A 24,877-nucleotide genomic window follows, 5' to 3' on the forward strand; every position below is an offset into this window, starting at 1 on the left:
CTACTTTTTAATCTGCTGCATTTCTATTTACTCTTTTTCCGGTGGAGGGGGTGAGGTCCCAGGAAAGCGGGGAGGTGAGTACTCCCTTTTGCCCAGCATACACACGCACTAAGTACCACCTCAGCCTTTTCACTCCTTTTTTTGCGACACTGTTGTAATCCATTGCTGTGTTGTCTAGGATGCTCCCTTCACCCCCCTCATCTCAAAGGGAGAGCTTTTGATGTACAGGGTGGAAGGGATGCTTCAGTGTAGTGCCCGTTAGCAGCAGCCACTGCAGTTCAGGTTGCAAAATGTTTTCTGTTTTATGCCCCTGTTTTCTCACTTTTTGGACTGACATTTTCCAGGCTTTGCCTCTTGCTAGAGGAGTTGGTTTTGAGTGTGTCACTTTTATTCACTTTGGGAGGGTGGGGTTGTGTTTTTGTCAGAAGTTTGAGCAAAATCTCTTCAGCCAGTTCTGAGTTATGGGAGCAGGAAAATACTTTTACAAGTGTGGAAAAAAATTCTAACTATGCTTTTTTTGAACAGGGCTACGACAAAAATAGCTCAAGTATGAAAGTTTAAATTGGGCTTGTGTATAGTCCTCATGGATAAAAGCTTGCATGATTAGGTTTGAAAGAACTTGCTTCAACTCTGGAAGAAACGTGTTTGAAAATTGAGTACAGAGCATGTATATTAGAGACTATCTGCAAGTGGAGGTGTAAAATCTTAAAACAGATCACTTACATGTAACTTAGGTCCTAATTCTGCAACATTTACTTGCATGAGTAAATCTTGATTTTCACACATGGAAGGAATCCTCTACTGTGGAAACTCACTGGCCACAGGAGCAAGTGAAACCCTCAGAATGTTGGTGCCTAAACTGCTCTCCCTATATAAACCTTCCAACTGCCTCCTCACAGGCCCATTCTGCTGCTTCCATGCCACAGCATACAGCTTCTCACTAGCTCTGCTCTGATCTTGAGGATTTAGCCCCGCACCCAGAGGTTCTGTTGACAGCCTTCCTTTCTCTATTCTCCTGATATTCTTGTTTTTCCCCATCGTTAGTCTGTTTCTGGGCCAGCAGGGGTAGTGGTGTCACCTGGATGCAGACATGGTAGTACAAAAATAGCGAGCAACAGCCCTGTGGGAGGTCACTGCTGACCAGGAAGGGTCCTGCAGGGGTGGATGACGGACTGAAGTCAGTGCTTCACTGCATGCTGCTCCCCTCACTTCAGGCAAGGGAGCAGTCAGGTTCCAGGAGAAAGTGGAACGATATCCAGTACAGACATGGACAGAGCTAGGGCCCGTTGGACGTGTGGTCAGAATCTGCTCAGTGGGAATCTGCCCTATGCTTGCATGATGGCTGGGCCATCAAATCCAATGCCCCAAATGCCCATCACCAGATTCAGTACTACCACCCTTGACAACCACCAGTGCCTTGGAATCGTTCCTTTCAGGGATATTACTCCACCTGAAGACACTGGTTTCCTTAATGTGGTGCTTCATGTGTGGTCACGTTACAGCCCCTGGTCAGTGCTTTAAAGATATTATAGGATGAGTCTGCACCTGCCACTTCTTTGTTGAGCCACCAATTTTCTTATCAAGCTACTCTGGTGATCTCTGGGAATACGTCCTGAGCATGGATCCAACTGACCCCCACAAATTTTTCCCTGTCCTCCTTGAGCTATTCTCCTAGGAAAAAGGTGGCTTCCAAGATGTCCTGATAAATTTTATAGGAAAGCTTCTGAGAGCCTCCAGATAAGTAGTCGTCTTTGTAGAAAAATGAATCCCCTTCTTCCTCTGACTATTCTCCGCAGACTTGGGCTCAGAATCTGGAGCGCTTGGCATAAGGGATATTTAATTAACTTGTCCTGAAAGTAGATAAGGTGTTGGCATTAAGAGAGAACTCAGTGCCCTGACTTCCCTGCTAGTATTCCTCTCTTATGAAAAAGGAAAGCAAGGACGATATATCCTTTTCAGTTCTAACCTCTTTGGAAGAGGTAGTGAGCACAAAATACTTAGTGGAAACATACCAGCATATATGCTACACTACTTGTTGTTTTTTAAATCAACGAAAAGTGGGATAATTTTGGCTTTGCCCATACGGTGGTCTCAGAGATCCTTACTGAAAAAATGCATGTACAATGGTTACTTAAAAGGGACTTTGACACCCTCAGCTGCTGCATCCAGTGCCTTCACATCTAAAGCCTCCTTGTCCTGACTAAAAGCCATGACCCAGGTTTGCAAGAGTAATCTAAGGACGAGAACTCCCTCTTCCATCCCCCCCCCGCCCCCCAGAAAAGAAAAAGGAGGGCTTCCTGCAAGCCTTTTTTCCTACCCTAAGGCTTCCTTTGATCATATCCTGCAAGCCTAGATTTAATGGATAAGCTCTCAATTTCAGAGCCTGCAAACTCTAAACAAAGAATCCTGCTGTGCAGACAAACACCTGCAAAGTTGATCAGTCATTTTATTCTGCCACAGCCTGCACATTATGTATAGAAGAGAATGGCCCCATTTTTTTCTGTCCCATGATTTGTTACAAGCTTACGTCCTGCTCCCAGATGTCACTTAAAGGGAACTACGATTTGGCCTGTGCAGCTCCGCATGTAGCCATTTCTGTGTCACCTCCTGACAGAGGTTAAGACCCTGAACTAAAATCCTGTAAGTGGAGATTTTGGGATGGTTATCACTCTGAGTTTGCCTATCCTTTCATGAGGATACCCTTCATGTATATGAGACTCCTTTTGTTCTAGAACATGGTTTTTGTTCTCCTTGGTATTACTATAGCTAGAAAACATATATGATTGCTGTCATGGGAGGTGGTGATCACCTCCAGGGCTTTCCTGTCCCAGGCATTGTTGGATGGCTAGAAGCAGTTTGGTGAAGTCCTTGAAGACATTAGCAAGCTTTTTATGCCTGAGGACCACGTTGATTTTGTACCAATGAGCAAAAGTCACAGGTTCTGAGACCAAACTGCTTGTCATCCCTCAAGGCAAAGCAAGTGTTCTCCTTGACGTATGATTTGTCACATGAGTGCTTTTCCCTGGCACTAGGCTACATGACCGTGGAATAGGCTGGGAACACCTGACCTATCTGGACTGTGACCCCTTGTTATAACAGAAAAAAGTGTGGGACCCTCTCCCATCTAGTCATAAAAAAATGGAGGATGGCTATAACCTCTTGATCTGTTTGAGGCTTTCTGAGGGTCATGACCCTCCGGCTGAGAATCAGTGTTATAGATTTTGTTCCCTCATCTTTAAATTTCAACAGAGTACTTGAAGTCCTAGGGGACAATTTCCAGGGTGAATCAGGCCCAGAAAATTTCCTTTGAGGGGAAAATAAGTGTGTAAGGGTATAGCAGTTACAAGGATAGCTGCATCTCTGTACGCTTCTAGTCAGGCCTTGTGCCTTTACCTATCCCATGGTGGTTCTGTGTCAAATTAGACCGTTTGAATGTACTGCATGTATGTTATCTTGTAACAGGAATCCTTTAGTCTGGATTTTTTTCCCACGCTGTTACATAATATATGCTTAGAGGTTGCTAAGGTTGGGTACTTTAGTACTCAAGTAGGTCTGTGCAGTGGTCCTAGGACACTTATAGGGGAAGCAGTTTGTATGCCAAAATTCTGAGTTTCAGCTATGCTTGTGGCTATGGTTGACGCTTCAAGTTAGTCTCTGCATTACAGAGGATTCCTCCATTACATGAAGACATATATGGTAAATTCAAACTGTCAAACTGAATACACACGTGCATAATTCTTTGCAGATTAAGACTCAAGTGTGTACCTGTTGGTTCAAATAAGCATTAGAAGCCAAATAACTGTATCAGTGAGTTTACAAGCTCTGCTGCTGAAGACAGAAGAACTTATTAGCTCATAAATCAAAGGGCTCACAAGCTAGGAACTTGAATATTGCTGATGAAATGCTTGCTGCATAAATGTTCTACAGCAGAGGTGGGCAAACGTTTTGGCCCGAGGGCCACATCTGGGTGGGGAAATTGCATGCAGGGCCATGAATGTAGGGCGAGGGCAGGAGGTTGGGGTGCAGGAGGGAGTGTGGGGTGTGGGAGGGTGTGCAGTGTGCAGGAAGGGGCTCAGGGCAAGGGGTTGGGGTGCAGGAGGGGTGCGGGGTGCAGGAGGGGGCTCAGGGCAGGGGGTTGCGGTGCAGGAGGGATGCGGCAGGGGGTTCAAGGCAGGGGGTTAGGGGGTGCAGGAGAGGTTCGGGGTGTGGGCTTCGGCCCAGTGCCGCTTACCTGGAGCAGCTTTAGAGTGGCAGCAATGCATCGTGGAGCTAAGGCAGGCTCCCTGCCTGCCCTGGCCCCACACCGCTCCCGGAAGTGGCTGGCACCAAGCCCCTGCGTCCCCTGGTGGGAGGAGGCAGGCAGAGGGCTCCACGTGCTACCCTCGCCTGCGGCTCCTTCCCCCGAAGCTCCCATTGGCCGTGGTTCCCCATTCCCAGCCAATGGCAATCCCGCGGGCTGTAGTTTGCCCACCCCTGTTCTACAAGCTCAAAAGTCCTCAATTGTTGTAGAAAGCCAAGGAAATGTAAATACAAAAATGGTTAGGGTAACATTAAAACTATATAGTTTAAAAACCACAAACGGTTTGAAAACGTACACTGCAGCCAAGTTAATATTTTTGGAACATACAAAGTATTTCTATTCTTGTTCTTAAGCATGAAGTTTAATGTATTATTATGCTAAAATATGCACAATTAAAACATACATATTGCAGCTGAGTAAAAATTGCTGTTAAGAGATTAACTTTTACCTTTCCTCACTTCGTGATTTTTAACTGAAAAATTAATTCAGTTTTAAAGAGGGCTGTCAAGTGATTAAAAAAAAATTAACTGCACGATTAAAATAATGAATAGCGCAATTAATCACATTGTTAAACAATAATAGAATACCATTTATTTAAATATTTTTGGATGTTTTCTATAATTTCAATTAGTGTACAGTATATATGTATTGTTGATCACAAATATTTGCGCTGTAATAAACAAAAGAAATAGTATTTTTCAGTTCCCCCATTACAAGTGCTGTTGTGCAATCTCTTTATCATGAAAGTTGAACTTACAAATGTAGAATTTTGTATATAAAAAACCTATTAAAAAGCAAAACAATGTAAAACTTTAGAGCCTACAAGTCCACTCAGTCCTACTTCTTGTTCACTCAGACAGACAAGTTTGTTTACGTTTACAGAAGATAATGCTGCCCACTTCTAATTTACAGTGTCACCTGAAAGCAAGAACAGGCGTTCGCATGGCACTTCTGTAGTCGGCATTGCAAGGTATTTACATGCCAGATATGCTAAACATTCATGTTCCCCTTCATGCTTCACCACCATGACGCTTGTTTAAAAAAAAAAATGCATTAATTAAATTTGTGACTGAACTCTTAGGGGAGAATTGTATGTCTCCTGCTCTGTTTTACCCGCATTCTACCATATATTTTATGTTATAGCAGTCTCAGATGGTGACCCATCACATGTTGTTCATTTCAAGAACACTTTCATTGCAGATTTGACAAAACGCAGAGATACCAATGTGAGATTTCTAAAGATAGTAACAGCACTCAATGCAAGGTTTAAGTGCCTTCCAAAATCTGAGAGGGATTAGGTGTGGAGCATGTTTCAGTAGGCTTAAAAGAGCAACACTCTGCTGTGGAAACTACAGAACAAGACCCACTAAAAAAGAAAATCAACCTTTTGCTGGTGGCATCTGACTCAGATGATGAAAATGAACATGCATCAGTCTGCACTACTTTGGATCATTATCGAGCAGAACCTGTCATCAGCCTGGACGCATGTCCCCTGGAATGGTGGATGAAGCATGAAGAGACATACGAATCTTTAGCGCATCTGTCATGTAAATACCTTACAATGCTGGTTACAAAAGTGCCAGGCGAATGCCTGTTCTTACTTTCAGGTGACATTGTAAATAAGAAGCAAGCAGCAGTATCTCCTGTCAATGTAAACAAACTTGTTTGTCTTAACAATTGGCTGAACAAGAAGTAGGACTGCGTGGACTTGTAGGCGCTAAAGTTTTACATTGTTTTGTTTTTGAGTGCAATCATGCAACAAAAAAAATCTACATTTGTAAGTTGCACACTTTCACGATAAAGAGATTGCACTTACAGTACTTAGAATCATAGAATCATAGAATATCAGGGTTGGAAGGGACCCCAGAAGGTCATCTAGTCCAACCCCCTGCTCAAAGCAGGACCAATTCCCAGTTAAATCATCCCAGCCAGGGCTTTGTCAAGCCTGACCTTAAAAACCTCTAAGGAAGGAGATTCTACCACCTCCCTAGGTAACGCATTCCAGTGTTTCACCACCCTCTTAGTGAAAAAGTTTTTCCTAATATCCAATCTAAACCTCCCCCACTGCAACTTGAGACCATTACTCCTCGTTCTGTCATCTGCTACCATTGAGAACAGTCTAGAGCCATCCTCTTTGGAACCCCCTTTCAGGTAGTTGAAAGCAGCTATCAAATCCCCCCTCATTCTTCTCTTCTGCAGGCTAAACAATCCCAGCTCCCTCAGCCTCTCCTCATAACTCATGTGTTCCAGTCCCCTAATCATTTTTGTTGCCCTTCGCTGGACTCTCTCCAATTTATCCACATCCTTCTTGAAGTGTGGGGCCCAAAACTGGACACAGTACTCCAGATGAGGCCTCACCAATGTCGAATAGAGGGGAACGATCACGTCCCTCGATCTGCTCGCTATGCCCCTACTTATACATCCCAAAATGCCATTGGCCTTCTTGGCAACAAGGGCACACTGCTGACTCATATCCAGCTTCTCGTCCACTGTCACCCCTAGGTCCTTTTCTGCAGAACTGCTGCCTAGCCATTTGGTCCCTAGTCTGTAGCCGTGCATTGGGTTCTTCCGTCCTAAGTGCAGGACCCTGCACTTATCCTTATTGAACCTCATCAGATTCCTTTTGGCCCAATCTTCCAATTGGTCTAGGTCCTTCTGTATCCTATCCCTCCCCTCCAGCGTATCTACCACTCCTCCCAGTTTAGTATCATCCGCAAATTTGCTGAGAGTGCAATCCACACCATCCTCCAGATCATTTATGAAGATATTGAATAAAACCGGCCCCAGGACTGACCCTTGGGGCACTCCACTTGATACCGGCTGCCAACTAGACATGGAGCCATTGATCACTACCCGTTGAGCCCGACAATTTAGCCAGCTTTCTACCCACCTTATAGTGCATTCATCCAGCCCATACTTCCTTAACTTGCTGACAAGAATACTATGGGAGACCGTGTCAAAAGCTTTGCTAAAGTCAAGAAACAATACATCCACTGCTTTCCCTTCATCCACAGAACCAGTAATCTCATCATAAAAGGCGATTAGATTAGTCAGGCATGACCTTCCCTTGGTGAATCCATGCTGGCTGTTCCTGATCACTTTCCTCTCATGCAAGTGCTTCAGGATTGATTCTTTGAGGACCTGCTCCATGATTTTTCCAGGGACTGAGGTGAGGCTGACTGGCCTGTAGTTCCCAGGATCTTCCTTCTTCCCTTTTTTAAAGATTGGCACTACATTAGCCTTTTTCCAGTCATCCGGGACTTCCCCGGTTCGCCACGAGTTTTCAAAGATAATGGCCAGTGGCTCTGCAATCACAGCCGCCAATTCCTTCAGCACTCTCGGATGCAACTCGTCCGGCCCCATGGACTTGTGCACGTCCAGCTTTTCTAAATAGTCCCTAACCGCCTCTATCTCCACAGAGGGCTGGCCATCTCTTCCGCATTTTGTGATGCCCAGCGCAGCAGTCTGGGAGCTGACCTTGTTAGTGAAAACAGAGGCAAAAAAAGCATTGAGTACATTAGCTTTTTCCACATCCTCTGTCACTAGGTTGCCTCCCTCATTCAGTAAGGGGCCCACACATTCCTTGGCTTTCTTCTTGTTGCCAACATACCTGAAGAAACCCTTCTTGTTACTCTTGACATCTCTGGCTAGCTGCAGCTCCAGGTGCGATTTGGCCCTCCTGATAACATTCCTACATGCCCGAGCAATATTTTTATACTCTTCCCTGGTCATATGTCCAACCTTCCACTTCTTGTAAGCTTCTTTTTTATGTTTAAGATCCGCTAGGATTTCACCATTAAGCCAAGTTGGTCGCCTGTCATATTTACTATTCTTTCGACTCATCGGGATGGTTTGTCCCTGTAACCTCAACAGGGATTCCTTGAAATACAGCCAGCTCTCCTGGACTCCTTTCCCCTTCAAGTTAGTCCCCCAGGGGATCCTGGCCATCCGTTCCCTGAGGGAGTCGAAGTCTGCTTTCCTGAAGTCCAGGGTCCGTATCCTGCTGCTTACCTTTGTTCCCTGCGTCAGGATCCTGAACTCAACCAACTCATGGTCACTGCCTCCCAGATTCCCATCCACTTTTGCTTCCCCCACTAATTCTACCCGGTTTGTGAGCAGCAGGTCAAGAGAAGCACCCCCCCTAGTTGGCTCCTCTAGCACTTGCGCCAGGAAATTGTCCCCTACGCTTTCCAAAAACTTCCTGGATTGTCTATGCACCGCTGTATTGCTCTCCCAGCAGATATCAGGAAAATTAAAGTCACCCATGAGAATCAGGGCATGCGATCTAGTAGCTTCCGTGAGCTGCCGGAAGAAAGCCTCATCCACCTCATCCCCCTGGTCCGGTGGTCTATAGCAGACTCCCACCACTACATCACTCTTGTTGCACACACTTCTAAACTTAATCCAGAGACACTCAGGTTTTTCTGCAGTTTCGTACCGGAGCTCTGAGCAGTCATACTGCTCCCTTACATACAGTGCTACTCCCCCACCTTTTCTGCCCTGCCTGTCCTTCCTGAACAGTTTATAACCATCCATGACAGTACTCCAGTCATATGAGTTATCCCACCAAGTCTCTGTTATTCCGATCACGTCATAGTTCCTTGACATCACCAGGACCTCCAGTTCTCCCTGCTTGTTTCCAAGGCTTTGTGCATTTGTATATAAGCACTTGAGATAACCTGTTGATCGCCCCTCATTGCCAGTATGAGGCAGGAGCCCTCCCCTCACAGACATTCCTGCCTGTGCTTCCTCCCGGTATCCCGCTTTCCCACTTACCTCAGGGCTTTGGTCTCCTTCCCCCGGTGAACCTAGTTTAAAGCCCTCCTCACTAGGTTAGCCAGCCTGCTGGCAAAGATGCTCTTCCCTCTCTTCGTAAGATGGAGCCCGTCTCTACCCAGCACTCCTCCTTCATGGAACACCATCCCATGGTCAAAGAAACCAAAGCCTTCTCTCTGACACCATCTGCGTAGCCATTCGTTGACTTCCACGATTCGACGCTCCCTACCTAGGCCTTTTCCTTCCACGGGGAGGATGGACGAGAACACCACTTGCGCCTCCAACTCCTTTATTCTTCTTCCTAGAGCCACATAGTCCGCAGTGATCCGCTCAAGGTCATTCTTGGCAGTATCATTGGTGCCCACGTGGAGAAGCAGGAAGGGGTAGCGATCCGAGGGCTTGATGAGTCTCGGCAGTCTCTCCGTCACATCACGAATCGTAGCCCCTGGCAAGCAGCAGACTTCTCGGTTTTCCCGGTCAGGGCGGCAGATAGATGACTCAGTCCCCCGGAGGAGAGAGTCCCCGACCACCACCACCCGCCTTCTCCTCTTGGGGGTGGTGGTCGTGGAACCCCCAACCTCAGGACAGCGCATCTCATGCCTTCCAACCAGCGGAGTCTCCTTCTGCTTTCTCGCCCCAGACATATCATCTGGTCCACTCTCCGCAACGATACCTGTGGAGAGAACATGAAAGCGGTTAGTTACCTGTGTCTGTGTTACTGGAACCCGGACATTCCGCTTACCTCTTCTGGAGGTCACATGTTGCCAAGCTTCTTCACTGGTCTCTTGGCTCCTCTGTGCAACCTCACTTGTATGAGGTGAACTGAAAAATACTATTTCTTTTATCATTTTTACAGTGCAAATATTTATAATAATATAAAGTGAGCACAGTAGACTTTGTATTCTGTGTTGTAATTGATATCATTATATTTGAAAATGTAGAAAAACATCCAAAAATATTTAATAAATTTCAATTGGTATTCTATTGTTTAACAGCACAACTAAAACTGTGATTAATCACAATAAATTTTTTAAATGGTGATTAATTGTTTGAGTTAATTGCATGAGTTAACTACGATTAATCGACAGCCCTAATTTTAACTCAAGTTTTTAACTTAATTTTATGTTTGTAAAGTGTTTTGAAATTCTCGGATGAAAGGATGCATACAAATGCTATCTTCATTTACCATGGTCTCCTCTCCTTCTCTTGAAAAGAGAATTGCTGGTCTGAAATAAATCTATTTAATGGAATTTTACTGTGTTCTCTTCTAGCTGAACCAGGGCTCAGAAGACCCTTTGAAGAGGCCAGTGGTGTATGTGAAGGGGGCTGATGCTGTCAAACTGATGAACATAGTTAACAAGCAGAAAGTGGCACGAGCAAGGATTCAGCACCGGCCCCCACGGGTGAGACTTAGTGTGCAGTGGGGATTATGTTGCTGTTGCTTCATGTAGCATCTGTTAACAGCATTGATTGATAACATGTAATGTGATGCTTTCCATGAGTGCTGACTGGAGAACAGTTAGTTACTCACTCAAAAAGTATCACTGACTTCCATGGGATTTCTCAAGTGAGTAACATCTCACCAGTGTTAAGGAGGAGGTTCACAGTCTGGGACCTATATTTATTACACAGGGATTGTGGGGGGGGGGGGGGGAATTGTATTATAATTGTCCATTAATAAAGAAAACAAAACATTTACATTTAAAAAAACAACAACTAATTATTGTATTCTATAGGGATGAACTCCCAGGAAAGCAGTCTGTCTGATGTTAGTGAACATTTCTTGATTACATTTTTCACACATGGATTAACAAAGAAATCTGAGACTTTATTCATTTTCCAGTCTAGAATGGATATTCCCAAGACATCTTGAACACTTCCTACATGTAGTTTATATGAGAAAAGCGAACATAAAAATCAGTGCCAAGTATCAGAGGGGTAGTGTGTTAGTCTGTATCCACCAAAACAACAAGGAGTCCGGTGGCACCTTAACGACTAACAGATTTATTTGGGCATAAGCTTTCGTGGGTAAAAACCCACTTCTTCAGATGCATCATCAGGCTGTCAGATGCATTTCGTTTTTTACCCAAGAAAGCTTATGCCCAAATAAATCTGTTAGTCTTTAAGGTGCCACCGGACTCCTCCTTGTTTTTATAAAAATCAGTGTAGACCAAGTTTCTAGTTCATTTTTACTGTATTCCTAAAGCACCAGCTTTATTAGGAAGCATGACTCATTTGAGCCATCGGTACTTTGCTGAGGATTCAGACATGTTGATTTTACTTGCTTCAGAAATTGAATTATACCAAAAACCCACTGGAGCTGTTGGTAACTGTGATTCACTCTGGTGAAACCTGTTGTTTGTAGAATCAGCATTGAGTTCAGAGCTGCTGTAAACCTTATACTCTAAGGCTGGTCATAACTGTGGCCCATCACACGCTTACATTCCCGTGATAAATGCAACTTCCTCCCATTTTTTTCCTGATTGTTTGCTATATCCCTGCATGTAGAGTACGCCCCTGACTATTCACTGTTAAGTTTATGGCATCTTATAAAATAATATTAGTTGACCTCACTCAAAGATATTGACTTAAGATTTTGGCTCATGCATCAGGGCTCATGAGCAACAGGTCAAGAGAGAGGCTAACGTATCCAGTGGTTTTTTCCAACAATGTAGTTCATGCCCACAGTGCATTCATGGAAATCATAATCATCAAGAAATTAGAGAAGGGGGAAATGGATTTGAAGGGCCTAGGAATGGATTTGAATGTGATCTGCCTGGGGAGGTAAGTTAAACTTCTTCTGTCTTCTTCACTTCTAAGCAACCCACAGAGTACTTTGACATGGGGATTTTCCTCGCCTTTTTTGTGGTGGTCTCTCTCGTTTGCCTCATTCTTCTCGTCAAGATCAAACTGAAGCAGCGACGTAGTCAGGTAAGAGCTGCCTGAGCTCAGGATCAATAATGATACTTTCCTTGCACTCTGACTGCTGTCTCTGCCTCTTCTAGAGAGTTGGGTCAGTGCTGTTGAAGAGAGAGAAGGGTTCAGTGTCTGGAAAAACAATCTTTGTGAAAAGGGTATTATCCAAAGATGCACGGCATTGGAAAAGGTGTGGAACTTTACTAAGAGACCTGCTATACTCTGCTGTGCTTGATAAGTTGTTCCCTTGGGCTGGGAGTGCTACTGAAACTCTGTAGTTATTCCCAGGTGCAGGAGGGAGAGAAATTGATCGGAGTGGTGTTGATGAATTCTAACAAACGATAGGTTTCAGAATAGCAGCCGTGTTAGTCTGTATCCTCAAAAAGAACAGGAGTCCTTGTGGCACCTTAGAGACTAACAAATTTGAGTATAAGCTTTCGTGGGCTACAGCTCACTTCATCAGATGCATACAGTGGAACATATAGTAAGAAGTTATATATATACATACAGAGATCATGAAAAGGTGGAGTAAGAGGCTAATTAATTAAGATAAGCTATTATCAGCAGGAGAAAAAAACTTTTTAGTGATAATCAAGATGGCCCATTTAGACAGTTGACAAGAAGGTGTGAGGATACTTAACATGGGGAAATAGATTCAATATGTGTATTGACCCACACACTCCCAATCTCTCTTCAAACCCAAGTTAATGGTATCTAGTTTGCATATTAATTCAGGCTCAGCAGTTTCTCGTTGGAGTCCTTTTTTGAAGCTTTTCTGTTTCAAAATTTCCACCTTTAAATCTGTTACTGAGTGGCCAGAGAGGCTGAAGTGTTCTCCTACTGGTTTTTGAATGTTATGATTCCTGATGTCAGATTTGTGTCCATTTATTTCTTTTGCGTAGAGGCTGTCCTGTTTGGCCAATGTACATGGCAGAGGGGCATTGCTGGCACATGATGGCATATATCACATTGGTAGGTGTGCAGGTGAACGAGCCCATGATGGCGTGGCTAATGTGGTTAGGTCCTATGATGGTGTTACTTGAATAAATATGTGGACAGAGTTGGCATTGGGCTTAGTTGCAAGGATAGGTTCCTGGGTTAGTGGTTCTGTTGTGTGGGGTGTGGTTGCTGGAGAGTATTTGCTTCTAGTTCGGGGGATGTCTGTAAGCGAGGACTGGTCTGTCTCCCAAGATCTGAGAGAGTGAGGGATCATTTTTCAGGATAAGTTGTAGATCTTTGATGATGCACTGGAGAGGTTTTAGTTGGGGGCTGAAGGTGACAAGTATTCGCGTTCTGTTATTTTCTTGGTTGGGCCTATCCTGTAGTTGGTGACGTCTGGGTACTCTTCTGGCTCTGTCAATCTGTTTTTTCACTTCAGCAGGTGGGTATTATAGTTTTAAGAATGTTTGATAGAGATCTTGTAGGTGTTTCTCTCTATCTGAGGTATTGGAGCAAATGTGGTTGTATCGTAGAGCTTGGCTGTAGACAATGGATCGTGTGGTGTGTCCTTGATGGAAGCTGGAGACATGCAAGTAAGAATAGCGGTCAGTAGGTTTCTGGTATAGGGTGGTTTTTATGTGACCATCGCTTATTAGCACAGCAGTGTCCAGGAAATGGACTGCTTGTGTGGATTGGTCTAGGCTGAGGTTGATGGTGGGATGGAAATTGTTGAACTTATGGTGGAATTCCTCAAGGGCTTCTTTTCCATGGGTCCAGATGATGAAGATGTCATCAATGTAGCGCAAGTAGAGTAGGGGCGTTAGGGGACGAGAGCTAAGGAAGCGTTGTTCTAAGTCAGCCATAAAAATGTTGGCATCCTGTGGGGCCATGTGGGTACCCATAGCAGTGCTGCTGACTTGAAGGTATATATTGTCCCCAAATGTGAAATAGTTGTGGGTAAGGACAAAGTCACAAAGTTCAGCCACCAGGTTTGCCGTGACATTATCGGGGATACTGTTCCTGATAGCTTGTAGTCTATCTTTGTGTGGAATGTTGGTGTAGAGGGCTTCTACATCCATAGTGGCCAGAAGGGGTTTGGGGTGCAGGCTGCCCTGGGGCTGCAACATGGAGAGAGGGCCCCCCCCACAGCCCTTTCTCGCCGCAGCTGCTCCAGAGCTGGGGGAGAGGTGCCAGTCCCCCCGCCTGCGTGGCCCTTGATAGCCTGCTGCGCAGCTTAAAGGGAACTTAGGTCTGCACTGACCTATAAAAGAGTAGTCAAGTGTCAGGGGGTAGACGTGTTAGTCTGTATATACAAAAACAACAAGGAGTCCCAGTGGCACCTTAAAGACTAACAGATTTATTTGAGCATAAGCTTTTGTGGGTAAACACCTCACTTCTTCAGATGCATGGAGTGAAAGTTACAGATGCAGACATAAATATACTGACACATGAAGAGAAGGGAGTTACCTCACAAGTGGAGAACCAGTGCTGACAGGGCCAATTCGATCAGGGTGGATGTAGTCCACTCCCAACAGTAGATGAGAAGGTGTCAATTCCAGGAGAGGCAAAGCTGCTTCTGTATGAGCCAGCCACTACCAGTCCCTATTCAAGCCCAAATTAATGGTGTTAAATTTGCAAATGAATTTTAGTTCTGCTGTTTCTCTTTGAAGTCTGTTTCTGAAGTTTTTTTGTTCAAGTACAGCTATTTTCAAATCTGTTATAGAATGTCCAGGACAATTGAAGTGTTCTCCCACTGGCTTTTGTGTGTTACCGTTCCTGATGTCAGATTTGTGTCCATTTATTCTTTTACATAGGGACTGTCCGGTTTGGCCAATGTACAAGGCAGAGGGTCATTGCTGGCACATGATGGCATATATAACATTAGTAGACATGCAGTTGAATGAGCCTCTGATGGTGTGGCTGATGTGGTGGGGTCCTCTGATGGTGTCACTAGAGTAGATATGGGAACAGAGTAGGCAACGAGGTTTGCTACAGGGATTGGTTCCTGGGTTAGTGTTTCTGTGGTGTGGTGTGTAGTTGCTGGTGAGTATTTGCTTCAGGTTGGGGGGCTGTCTGTAAGCGGGGACTGGCCTGTCTCCCAAAGTCTGTGAGAGTGAGGGATCGTTTTCCAGGATAGGTTGTAGATCGTTGACATGTGCAGTCGAGGTTTTAGCTGGGGGCTGTACGTGATGGCCAGTGGTGTTATTTTCCTTATTTTCTGTTATTTTCCTTGTGGGGCCTGTCCTGTAGTAGGTGATTTCTGGGTACCTGTCTCGCTCTGTCAATCTGTTTCCTCACTTCCCCAGGTGGGTATTGAAGTTTTAAGAATGCTTGATAAAGATCTTGTAGGTGTTTGTCTCTGTCTGAGGGATTGGAGCAAAATCGGTTCTATCTTAGGGCTTGGCTGTAGACAATGGATCGTGTGATGTGTCCTGGATGGAAGCTGGAGGCATGTAGGTAAGTATAGCAGTCAGTAGGTTTCCAGTATAGGGTGGTGTTTGTGACCATCACTTATTTGCACTGTAGTGTCCAGGAAGTGGATCTCTTGTGTGGACTGGTCCAGGCAGAGGTTGATGGTGAGATGGAAATTGTTGAAATCCAGGTGGAATTCTTCAAGGGCCTCCTTCCTGTGGGTCCATATGATGAAGATGTCATCAATATAGCGCAAGTAGAGGAGGGGCGCTAGGGGACGAGAGCTGAGGAAGCATTGCTCTAAGTCAGCCATAAAAATATTGGCATACTGTGGGGCCATGCGGGTACCCATAGCAGTGCCAGTGACTTGAAGGTATAAGTTGTCTCCAAATCTGAAATGGTTGTGGGTGAGGACAAAGTCACAAAGGTCAGCCACCAGCTGTGCCGTGGCCTCATCAGGGATACTGTTCTTGACAGCTTGTAGTCCATCCTCATGTGGAATATTGATATAAAGAGCTTCTGCATCTATGGTGGCCAGGATGGTGTTTTCAGGAAGATCACCAATGCATTGTAGTTTCCTCAGAAAGTCAGTGGAGTCTCGAAGATAGCTGGGAGTGCTGGTAGTGTAGGGTCTGAGGAGAGAGTCCAAATAGCCAGCTAATCCTGCTGTAAGAGTGCCGATGCCTGAGATGATGGGGCATCCAGGTTTCCAGATTTATGGATCTTGGGTAGCAGTTTGGCCAATGTATATGGCAGAGGGGCATTGCTGGAACATGATGGCATATATCACATTAGTAGACATGCAGGTGAATGAGCATCTGAAGAAGTGAGGTTTTTACCCACAAAAGCTTGTGCTCAAATAAATCTATTAGTCTTTAAGGTGCCATCGGACTCCTTGTTGTTCCTATAAAAGAGTATATCCCATATTGGGTCATAGATTCAGAGATTTAAAAGCCATAAGGAACCATATGATCATCTAGTACAACTTCCTGCACAACACAGACCATTGAATTTTACCCATTAATTCCTGTGTCAAGGCTGTATCATCTGGCTGAGCTAAAGCAAGAAAGACATTTAGAAAGACATTCAGTCTTGATTTAAATATTTCACATGATGGAGAATCCACCACATCCCTTAAGTTGTTCTAATGGTAATTACCCTCACAGTTAAATTCAGACTGGAAATAAGGTACAAATTTGTTTTCTAGCTTCAGCTTCCAGCCATTGGATCCTGTTATGCCTTTGAATGTGAGATTAAAAAGTCCTGTACTATCTAAAATTTTCTCCCCATGTAAGTGCTTATAAATCGCAATCATGTCACCTCTTATCTTCTCTTGTGTCAACCAAACAGACTGATCTTCTTACCTTCTCACTGTCTAAGGCAGATTTTCCAGACCTCAGATCATTCTTGAAACTCTTTTCTGACCACTTTCCAGTTTTTCAACTTCCTTTTTGAAAGGTGGATCCGGATCCGGGCGCAGTTTTCAGTAATGGTTTCACCAATTCCATATACTCAGGTGGTACCACCTACCTGCTCCTAGTCATCATTCCTCTGCTTTTATACATGCAGAGATCATCTTCGCTCTCTTAGCCACTGCATCACACGAATGCAGTTCAATTGGTTGTCCATTTGACCCCTAAGTTCTTCTCAGAACCTGTGCTTTCCAAAATACATTCTTCCATCCTGTGTGTGTAACCTACATTATTTCTTCTTAGATGTGTGAGCTTGTATTTGCTGAATTACAGCACACGTACTTTGAATAAAGCTATGTTTTAGTCACAGATAATTTTTAGTAAAAGTCATGGACAGGTCATGGGCAGGAAACAAAAATTCATGGCCCATGACTTGTACTATATACCCCTAATTAAAACTTGGACTGGGGGGCCACAGGTGCTTTGGGGTGGGGTGTGCAGTCTGAAACCCCTGCTGGTGGTGCGGTAGGAGGGTTGGCAGGGCTGGCAGGCCTCCCTACCCGGCTCCCCGGAAGTGGCCGGCATGTCCCTGCCAGCTCCTAGAGGGAGTGAAGGCTAAGGGGCTCCATGCGCTGCCCCTGCCATGAGCGATGGCTTCGCAGCTCCCATTGGCCAGGAACTGCAGCCAGTGGGAGTTGTGGAGGTTGGGTGCCTACAGGCAGGGGCAGCATGCAGAGCAGCTCCACCTAGGAGCTGCAGACACATACCGGTCACTTCCGGGAAGCCCTCCTGAGGTAAGCGCCGCCATGCACCCCAGTCCCGTACCCCCTCCCACACCCAAACTACCGCTGCTGGGGGTGGGAGGGGGTGGTAGCATGAGACTGCCCCAGCTCTGGAGCCAGCCGCACCGGCCGCTGCAGAGGTCACAGAAACTCATGGAATCTGTGACCTTCATGACAGACACACAGCCTTAACTTTGAATTGAGCCCAGCTTACCAAAGAATTGAGACCGCTGGGTCTAAATGGCCTGTGTCTGTCTGTCTTTTAATAGATGCTGTATAACATCTTACCTAGTTACTGTCGAACTAGAAAGTATTTTGTCATTGGTCTTTTTCTCCAAATAGAGAACAAAAGTATGTCTTGAATACTTGCCTTTTCTGATTGATTGACAATTTTACCATTTCTAGTAACAGGCTTATTACTGGGATTTTTTCCCCGTTTCATTATTCCTTTTTATTGTCCTTAACCCTACTATCGAAAGACTTTTCCTTGGCACTTTTGACTTCTTTATCAATTTCTATTTTATAGTTTTTGCTATCAATTTCCTCATTTGCTAAATATATTTTTTTGTTTTGTAGTGGTGCTTCCATTCCTCTTTTTAGTCAGAATGGCTTTTTAATTGAGGAAGTCTTCTTTTGTGATTGTAGAACTGTAGGTGTTTTGGGGATCTAGCAAAATAAAATATTCTTAAACAATTCCAATTATCACTCACATTTTTCTGTTTAAATTTTTCCTCTCAATCAGTTTTACTCATTTTCTTTTCAGGTTTGGAAAACTACTTCTCGTCAAGTGTTGTATGTGGAGCGTGCTCGCACACGCATGGGTGGTGTTTGGTTGGTTTTTTGTTTTTGTGTTTTAACTGGTTAGGACTGTGTTCTGTTTGCACAGAGAATGTTTAGCTCAGTGATAAGTTGATCACCCACACTCCTCCCTGTAGTGCATTTCATTTCCAGGATGTCTTCCACATAGAGAGAAGCCTAATCAGGATCTGCTTAGCTTATGAGACTTGACACCCATCTCAGCCTGAGGGGATATCGTTACAGATGTTAATGGTTAGGAACAGCATTATTTTTCTGCTATTCCAATTGCCTCAATCCCTCAAGCAGCAACGTTGTGTTTTATATTGTAGAATTCCATGAACAGGCTTGCAGTGCAGGCACTGGAAAAGATGGAAACCAGGAAGTTCAAGTCCAAAAGTAAGGGTCACCGTGAGGGAAGCTGTGGAGCTCTGGACACACTAAGCAGCAGTTCAACATCTGACTGTGCCATCTGCCTGGAGAAATACATTGATGGGGAGGTAAAAGAAAGCAGTTTCTCTAATCTGGTTGGTTGATGATGCTGGGCCAGTTTTGGCACAGTTGTCACCAGATGTGTATTTGGTGGCACATGAACCAAGGGTGGGGATCAGTGGGTAGGAGGTGTGGCAGTGTTGATTGCATCCTGCTGAAAGTGTAGGGAGGGCTTCCTCTCCAAAACTGGATCTGATAGACCAGGGGTAGTTAATAGGTGCACCATGGGCCAAATGCAGACTGCCAGATGCTTTTGAGTGGACCCCGAAATCTCTTTATTTACTTATCATTATTGTTATTTTTTATTATTATTTTCTCTGGTGTCTGGACTGTGACTATACCTTGACCAAGAAATTTGGACCTCAACAATAAATAAGTACTGGATCACCCTGATTTCAAGAACTATGTCAGCAATTACACTTTGTATGAGTGGATCATCTCATGGCTCCGTAGACCGATTCAGGAAGAACAACACTGACCGCACTGACCAGAGTCATTTGTCTATTTGTGTTGATTGAGCTTCATGTTTCCATACATGACACTGTGCTCCCAGCTATGCAATGCAGTTCTTATCAAAGTCATGGACAGCCACCTTGACAGCCTGGCACCATGTAATGCTCAAAGATAGAGTCAGAAATATTTCTTGGGTGCAGATTTTGTTTGAGTATCTTTAGAAGTGTTTCATCTGCACTCCGTGCCTGTAGTTGCTCGATCTTAATTCATATGTAGAATTTGTTTTGATAAATGGGTCTCAGGCATACAAATTACATAACCAGTCCATCTCAGCTGGTAACAAATCAAAATCAAATGACCTTCAATATCAGCCGAACCAGCTTGCACTAAGACTTCTGTGTGGGACACCTGGTCCTGCTATTTGGTGCCCAGCAGTCATTGTAGGTGTCACAAGTGGAAACTTCCAAGCTTTGTAATGTGCCATTGATAACAGATCCATGTTTCATACCCATAGAGCAATATCATGAAGACAACAGCGTTATAGATTTAGATTTGCATCTAAATAGATTTCATGTTGCTTCCAGATTCAATGATGAAGGCAACCATATGCTGCACTGGCTTTCTTAATTCACACATCCACTCTGTGATTGATTTGCACTTGATTGTTTAACATGCTGCCAAGATAAGTAAACTGTTTGGCAGCTTAGAGTGTGGTATCTTCCAAGCTTACTGATGGCTCTTGGGAAAGTTGTTGAGGAGCTGGCTGGTACATAGCTTCAGTTTCTGTTCGGCTGATGGTAAGGCCAATGTACAAGCAGCCTCAGCAAAGCAGTTTGTACAATCTTGCAGTGCTGCGTCAGAATGTTCTGTCAAAGGCAAAGTCATTGCCAGAGAGCAGTAAATTGTTGCTCTAGGAACTGCACTCTTGATGTGTGGGCTGCTTTTAAAGAGTGAGATATGAAATAAGATCAGGATGTAAGGATGTTTTCAGATCCATAGGTTACTTTACAAATCTAGCAAAGCGGAAACCACTGCTAATTTCAGAGTTCCCATCCAAGGAACAGGGTTATTTCAGAATAGGTACAAAGTGCCACGCCCCAGTAATCAGTTGACGATGGCCAGCCAATGAACTGACTGAGTATATACAGAGATGGCTGTACACAAACAAAGGCGAAGACTTAAGTCTGAGTACATTCTTTTATACCCAAGATGAGACCTTGTATCAAACGCCCCTCTCCTCTGATCTGATGTTTTATGACCAAATACAAGATTATGCCTTACACTCTAAATTGTATAATGTATCTATTTATTAGCAGTAACAAAACTATCAATGTTTGACAGAGACTTTGGGGACTTCCTGTGTTTACCCTGATTATATTTGGCTGGGTCATCATAATCTCTCATTCTTTCTTCATCCTTGGAACCTCATACCCAAATCAGAGGCATTCTAAGGAGTGAAATAACAGGATACTTACTAAGCCAAAAACCTTGTTTTGCATTTCTTCCCAAAAAAGGATCATTTAAAGATCTGATGAACCACACTAAACTAGGCCTACATTTATATTGATTATGCATTTGCTTATATATATTACTAGCTAATATGTGATACATGTGTATGTGTGATCCATTAAGGTCACTTAGGCCTTTACCATTTACCATGGCCTTTACCATTTTACATGAAGTAGGTTCACCGAATCATCGTCTCACCTCCTTACAGAGGAAATACCTTGGAAGAAGCTCAAAGTTGCAGAAAATGACTTCTAACTTCTCAGCCTCCATCCATGTTAGTGCCATAGTGAAAAGTGCCTGGCTGCCGTCTCCTCTATGACAACACTCAGGAACTAAGGAAGGGAATGAATCAAAGAGCGTGGCCCAAAGGGAAGGGGCAATCTAAAATCTCAGCGTGAAGTTTGAAGACACTGGATAAATAAAAAGGAGACACTGCCTTTTTTAAAATTTCCTCCCCTCAAATAAAAAATACACCCTTTGTCAGACATAAAAAAATAAAATAACTGCTACAGTAATTCAACACTGCACGTGAACAACAGTGAATGTGGCCATAGGGAACCCTGCCAGAAAGAGCACAAAACTAGCTAGAACTGTTGGGTGCTGCTGGAGGTAGATTAGAGGTTGTAGAGGAAAGAGTAGCTTGAGAGGAGGACAGGATGCAACAGGGAAAGAAGCTTAACAGCGTTGCTGAGCATGGAGATGCTCACCATGTGAATCAGCACGAACTCTCTCGAGCAACTATGCTCTTAGTTATTTGTTAACGCAGGTTGGTGGCTTTTCCTCCCCTCTTCCAGTAAGAGGCTGGGAATTGACCTGATCTGTACCTAAGCCAGAAGAACTAGGTGTGGAGTGTGAGTATTCATGCCTTTTAGGAGGAATCAATTAATTTTCTTCTTTCTCCCCAACAGGAGTTGCGGGTGATTCCCTGCACTCACAGATTCCACAAAAAATGTGTGGATCCCTGGCTGCTGCAGCATCATACTTGCCCTCACTGCCGCCATAACATTATAGGTAAGTCTTGCCCCTCAAATGCACACACCCAGGTAGGGCCATTTCTGGACTTCTCAGCTCTCTGGATGGAGGGGAAATTGTGTGTATTTCTGTACACTCCTAGGAAAATCCCTTTGGTGATTGGTCTGTATTGTAATACAATCCTGGGACTTCCTTCAAGGATGCCAGCCGATAACAGAGGTCATTTAAAGAAGTTTCTTTGAGAGTGACCCCATGTCCTAAAACAGCCAGGACACTATCCTACCATATCTCTTATCCTGGGCACATCCACCAGAGGGCAGCATCTATCAGTCTGTAGAAAAGAAGCTCAAATAAAATTCACCCAAGTTCACTGTATTTATATGGGTAAATATCAAGAAAAGCAAATAAATTAAAAGCAGCTGGTATGTGGGAGGGAGTTGTAAAATTCCTAGATTTCTCTGTGCAGCAACATAGAATGTGGTTCTTTCATTGACTTTAAAACATTTTCCATTTAAATAATTTGTAAGAAGAATGGAAAAAGGTGGGCAGAGATCAGTGTTCCTAACCCAGAGGGCTGGGAATGCTGAATAGGCAGCATATTGGCTTATGCAGAGGAAGGAGCTGAAGTCACTGCTCTTCCTTCCCTGGCCAATAGACCCAGGTGTTTCAAAGAACTTCTGGGTAAGTGTGCTTGTGTTGATTGTGTCACTTCTCTGGAGCAGGCTGGCACTTTTACTCACTGTTGCAGTCTGCCAGGTAACAAACCCTCAGCAGAGTGGCTGCATTTCCAGGACACACTGTTTGCTTTTCTCCCCATCCAGAACAAAAGAAGGGAAACCCAGGTCCGGTATGTTTGGAATCCACCAACCCAGTGCGCAGCCGGCAGCAGAGGGTGATCCTGCCCGTTCATTATCCTGGCCGAGTGCACAGGACCAGCCAGATAACTGCATATCCCACCCGGACTAGCATGGACCCCCATGGAAATCCCATCACGGTGCTTACAGTGGACCGGCATGGTGAGCAGAGCCTGTACCCAGCACAGTCCCCTACTTATATCCAAAGTTACCAGCCTGTTCACTTGGATCATGCCTTGAACACACATCGCTGTGGCCTGGAGCACAGAGCTTATTCTCCAGCTCATACCTTCCGCAGGCCCAAGTTCAATGGACGTAACTTCTCCAGAGCAGCTTGTTTTCCCCAGTATGAGACCATGTACCAGCACTACTACTTCCAAGGCCTTAGCTACCCTGAGCAAGATGGACAGCCTCCAGCTGGCATTGCCTCAAAGGGTCCCTCCCGTGCCTTCCAGCCTGGTGGCAGCATGCTGTTCCCTCCTGTGGTACATGTGATGCCCTCCTCCCGCTTGGAGAGTGGCAGCAGCTCCAGTTTCAGCTGCTATCATGGTCACCGCTCAGTGTGCAGTGGTTACCTGGCTGACTGCCCGGGCAGTGACAGCAGCAGCAGCAGTTCTGGCCAGTGCCACTGCTCCTCCAGTGATTCCATGGTTGACTGTACAGAGGTCAGCAACCAGGGGGTCTATGGGAGCTGCTCCACCTTCCGTAGTTCTCTGAGCAGTGACTATGACCCTTATATTTACCGCAGCAAGAGCCCCTGCCGAGTGGGGGATGCTGGTGGCACAAACCGAGGGGCGATTGTTCTCCTAGAGGGCCCCCATCAGGACGAGATTCTGGCACGTGGGCACGCTCTGCTGGGTGCTGACTGTCGGCCTGTGCCAGCTTCTTCCTCAGGGGACCAGCTTTCCAGCTGCAGCATGGAGATGAACTACAGCAGTAATTCCTCGCTAGAGCACAGGGATTCAAATGGCACTACCTCAGAGGGAGGCCTCGAGGCTACTCCCAGTGCTGCCTTGGATGTTCAAAGGAACTGGCACGGTCCAGAAGTAGCAGGACCTCTGATGGAACAAGCATGTGCTTGCTGCTTTGAGCTCCAGCACGCTGCCCTGGAGCCCAGCGGTGGGGCAACAGACTGCGGCGCACTCTTCTTGGGCTCCCCACTTTGGGGAGGGTGTGGCCCGGGGCTGGAACAGCAGCCAGGTAGTTCCCAAGGCTTGTATAGTGTTAACTCAGACCACTTGCATAGGACAGATGGGGTGAAATATGAGGGCTTGCCCTGCTGCTTCTATGAAGAGAAGCAGGTTGGCTGTGGTGGCACCGGTAGCAGTGGGGGTGGTGGCTGCTACACAGAGGACTGTGCAGTGAGTGTACAGTACACACTTCATGATGAGGCCTTGCCAAGCTGCTATAGGGGGGTGCGTGACATAGGTCAGCGCATCCCTATCATTCCTGAGGACAGAGACTGTGAGCTAGTCCTGCCGTTAGAGTGTCGGGGGACCCATGGAGGCTGTAGTTCCTGGGATGGGACGCCTGAAATGGATGCTCATCTACACCACCAAGGTCTAGGAGAGCTGCAGGAGGAGAGGGAGGTGTGCTACCGGGCAATGTCCTTTCTGCAGCAGAACTGCTCTCGGGACGAAGAAACAAGGATGCTCTTTCACAACCCCACTCCGAGCTCCCAGGAGGCAGCGGCAACCACAAAGGCTGCAGGTAAGAGTCAGACTTGGTTTTTCTCCAGCACCTTTCAGTCTCAGAGTATGGTGAAGAGAGCACCAGGTCAGCTGCACTAGTGTTCACAGAGATGGTCCACACATTATGGAAGTTACAGCTCACTCTCTGGAGAAGGGAAACTGCTCATCGTTACTGCCTATATTAGCCTCTTCTCCTCAGGAAATGTCCTCCGTTGCTCCCCTGCTGCAGTTTCATTGTTGGGAGTGCTATGCGCCATCTAGCCATGCTCATAGCAGCTCTAGACACCAATGGTGAAAACACAAGTGACTGCTGGCACCTAATCTAAACTAGGGATACAACCATTGCCACAGCCAGTGGAGCTGAAGCAGTGGGAAACTCAGGAAAAATGGTCAGTGCAGAAAAGGCCAAAGTGCCATGCGTGGGGTAGGTGAGGAGACTGGTGACCTTGAGGAGGATGAAAAGGAATAATGGAAAGTCTGGAATAGCCTCAGAGGAGAGTGCATGAAATGGGAGGGAGGTGCAGGCCCCCCCGATGCCTCGAAGTGTTTGTGGGAGCGAGTCTGGACTGGTGAC

General features: G+C 45.3%; 1 protein-coding gene across 4 annotated transcripts in view; it reads left to right on the forward strand.

The window, feature by feature from the left end:
- ZNRF3 (zinc and ring finger 3) overlaps positions 1-24,877 on the forward strand; it is a 220,290-nt gene that overhangs the window by 194,722 nt on the left and 691 nt on the right. For 2 of the 4 annotated variants that reach the window (XM_073312244.2, XM_073312242.2), the window contains 5 exons: positions 10,348-10,479; positions 11,897-12,007; positions 18,665-18,832; positions 21,695-21,797; positions 22,580-24,322. In XM_073312244.2, coding sequence (XP_073168345.1) covers positions 10,348-10,479; positions 11,897-12,007; positions 18,665-18,832; positions 21,695-21,797; positions 22,580-24,322 — 2,257 coding nt within the window. Of the gene's footprint in view, positions 1-5,209; positions 5,271-10,347; positions 10,480-11,896; positions 12,008-18,664; positions 18,833-21,694; positions 21,798-22,579; positions 24,323-24,877 lie in introns of those variants that run through there. The other 2 variants (XM_073312247.2, XM_073312246.2) reach the window with 2 other exon arrangements.

Source organism: Lepidochelys kempii, chromosome 15, assembly GCF_965140285.1.
Source record: "Lepidochelys kempii isolate rLepKem1 chromosome 15, rLepKem1.hap1, whole genome shotgun sequence".
Taxonomy (NCBI): domain Eukaryota; kingdom Metazoa; phylum Chordata; order Testudines; family Cheloniidae; genus Lepidochelys; species Lepidochelys kempii.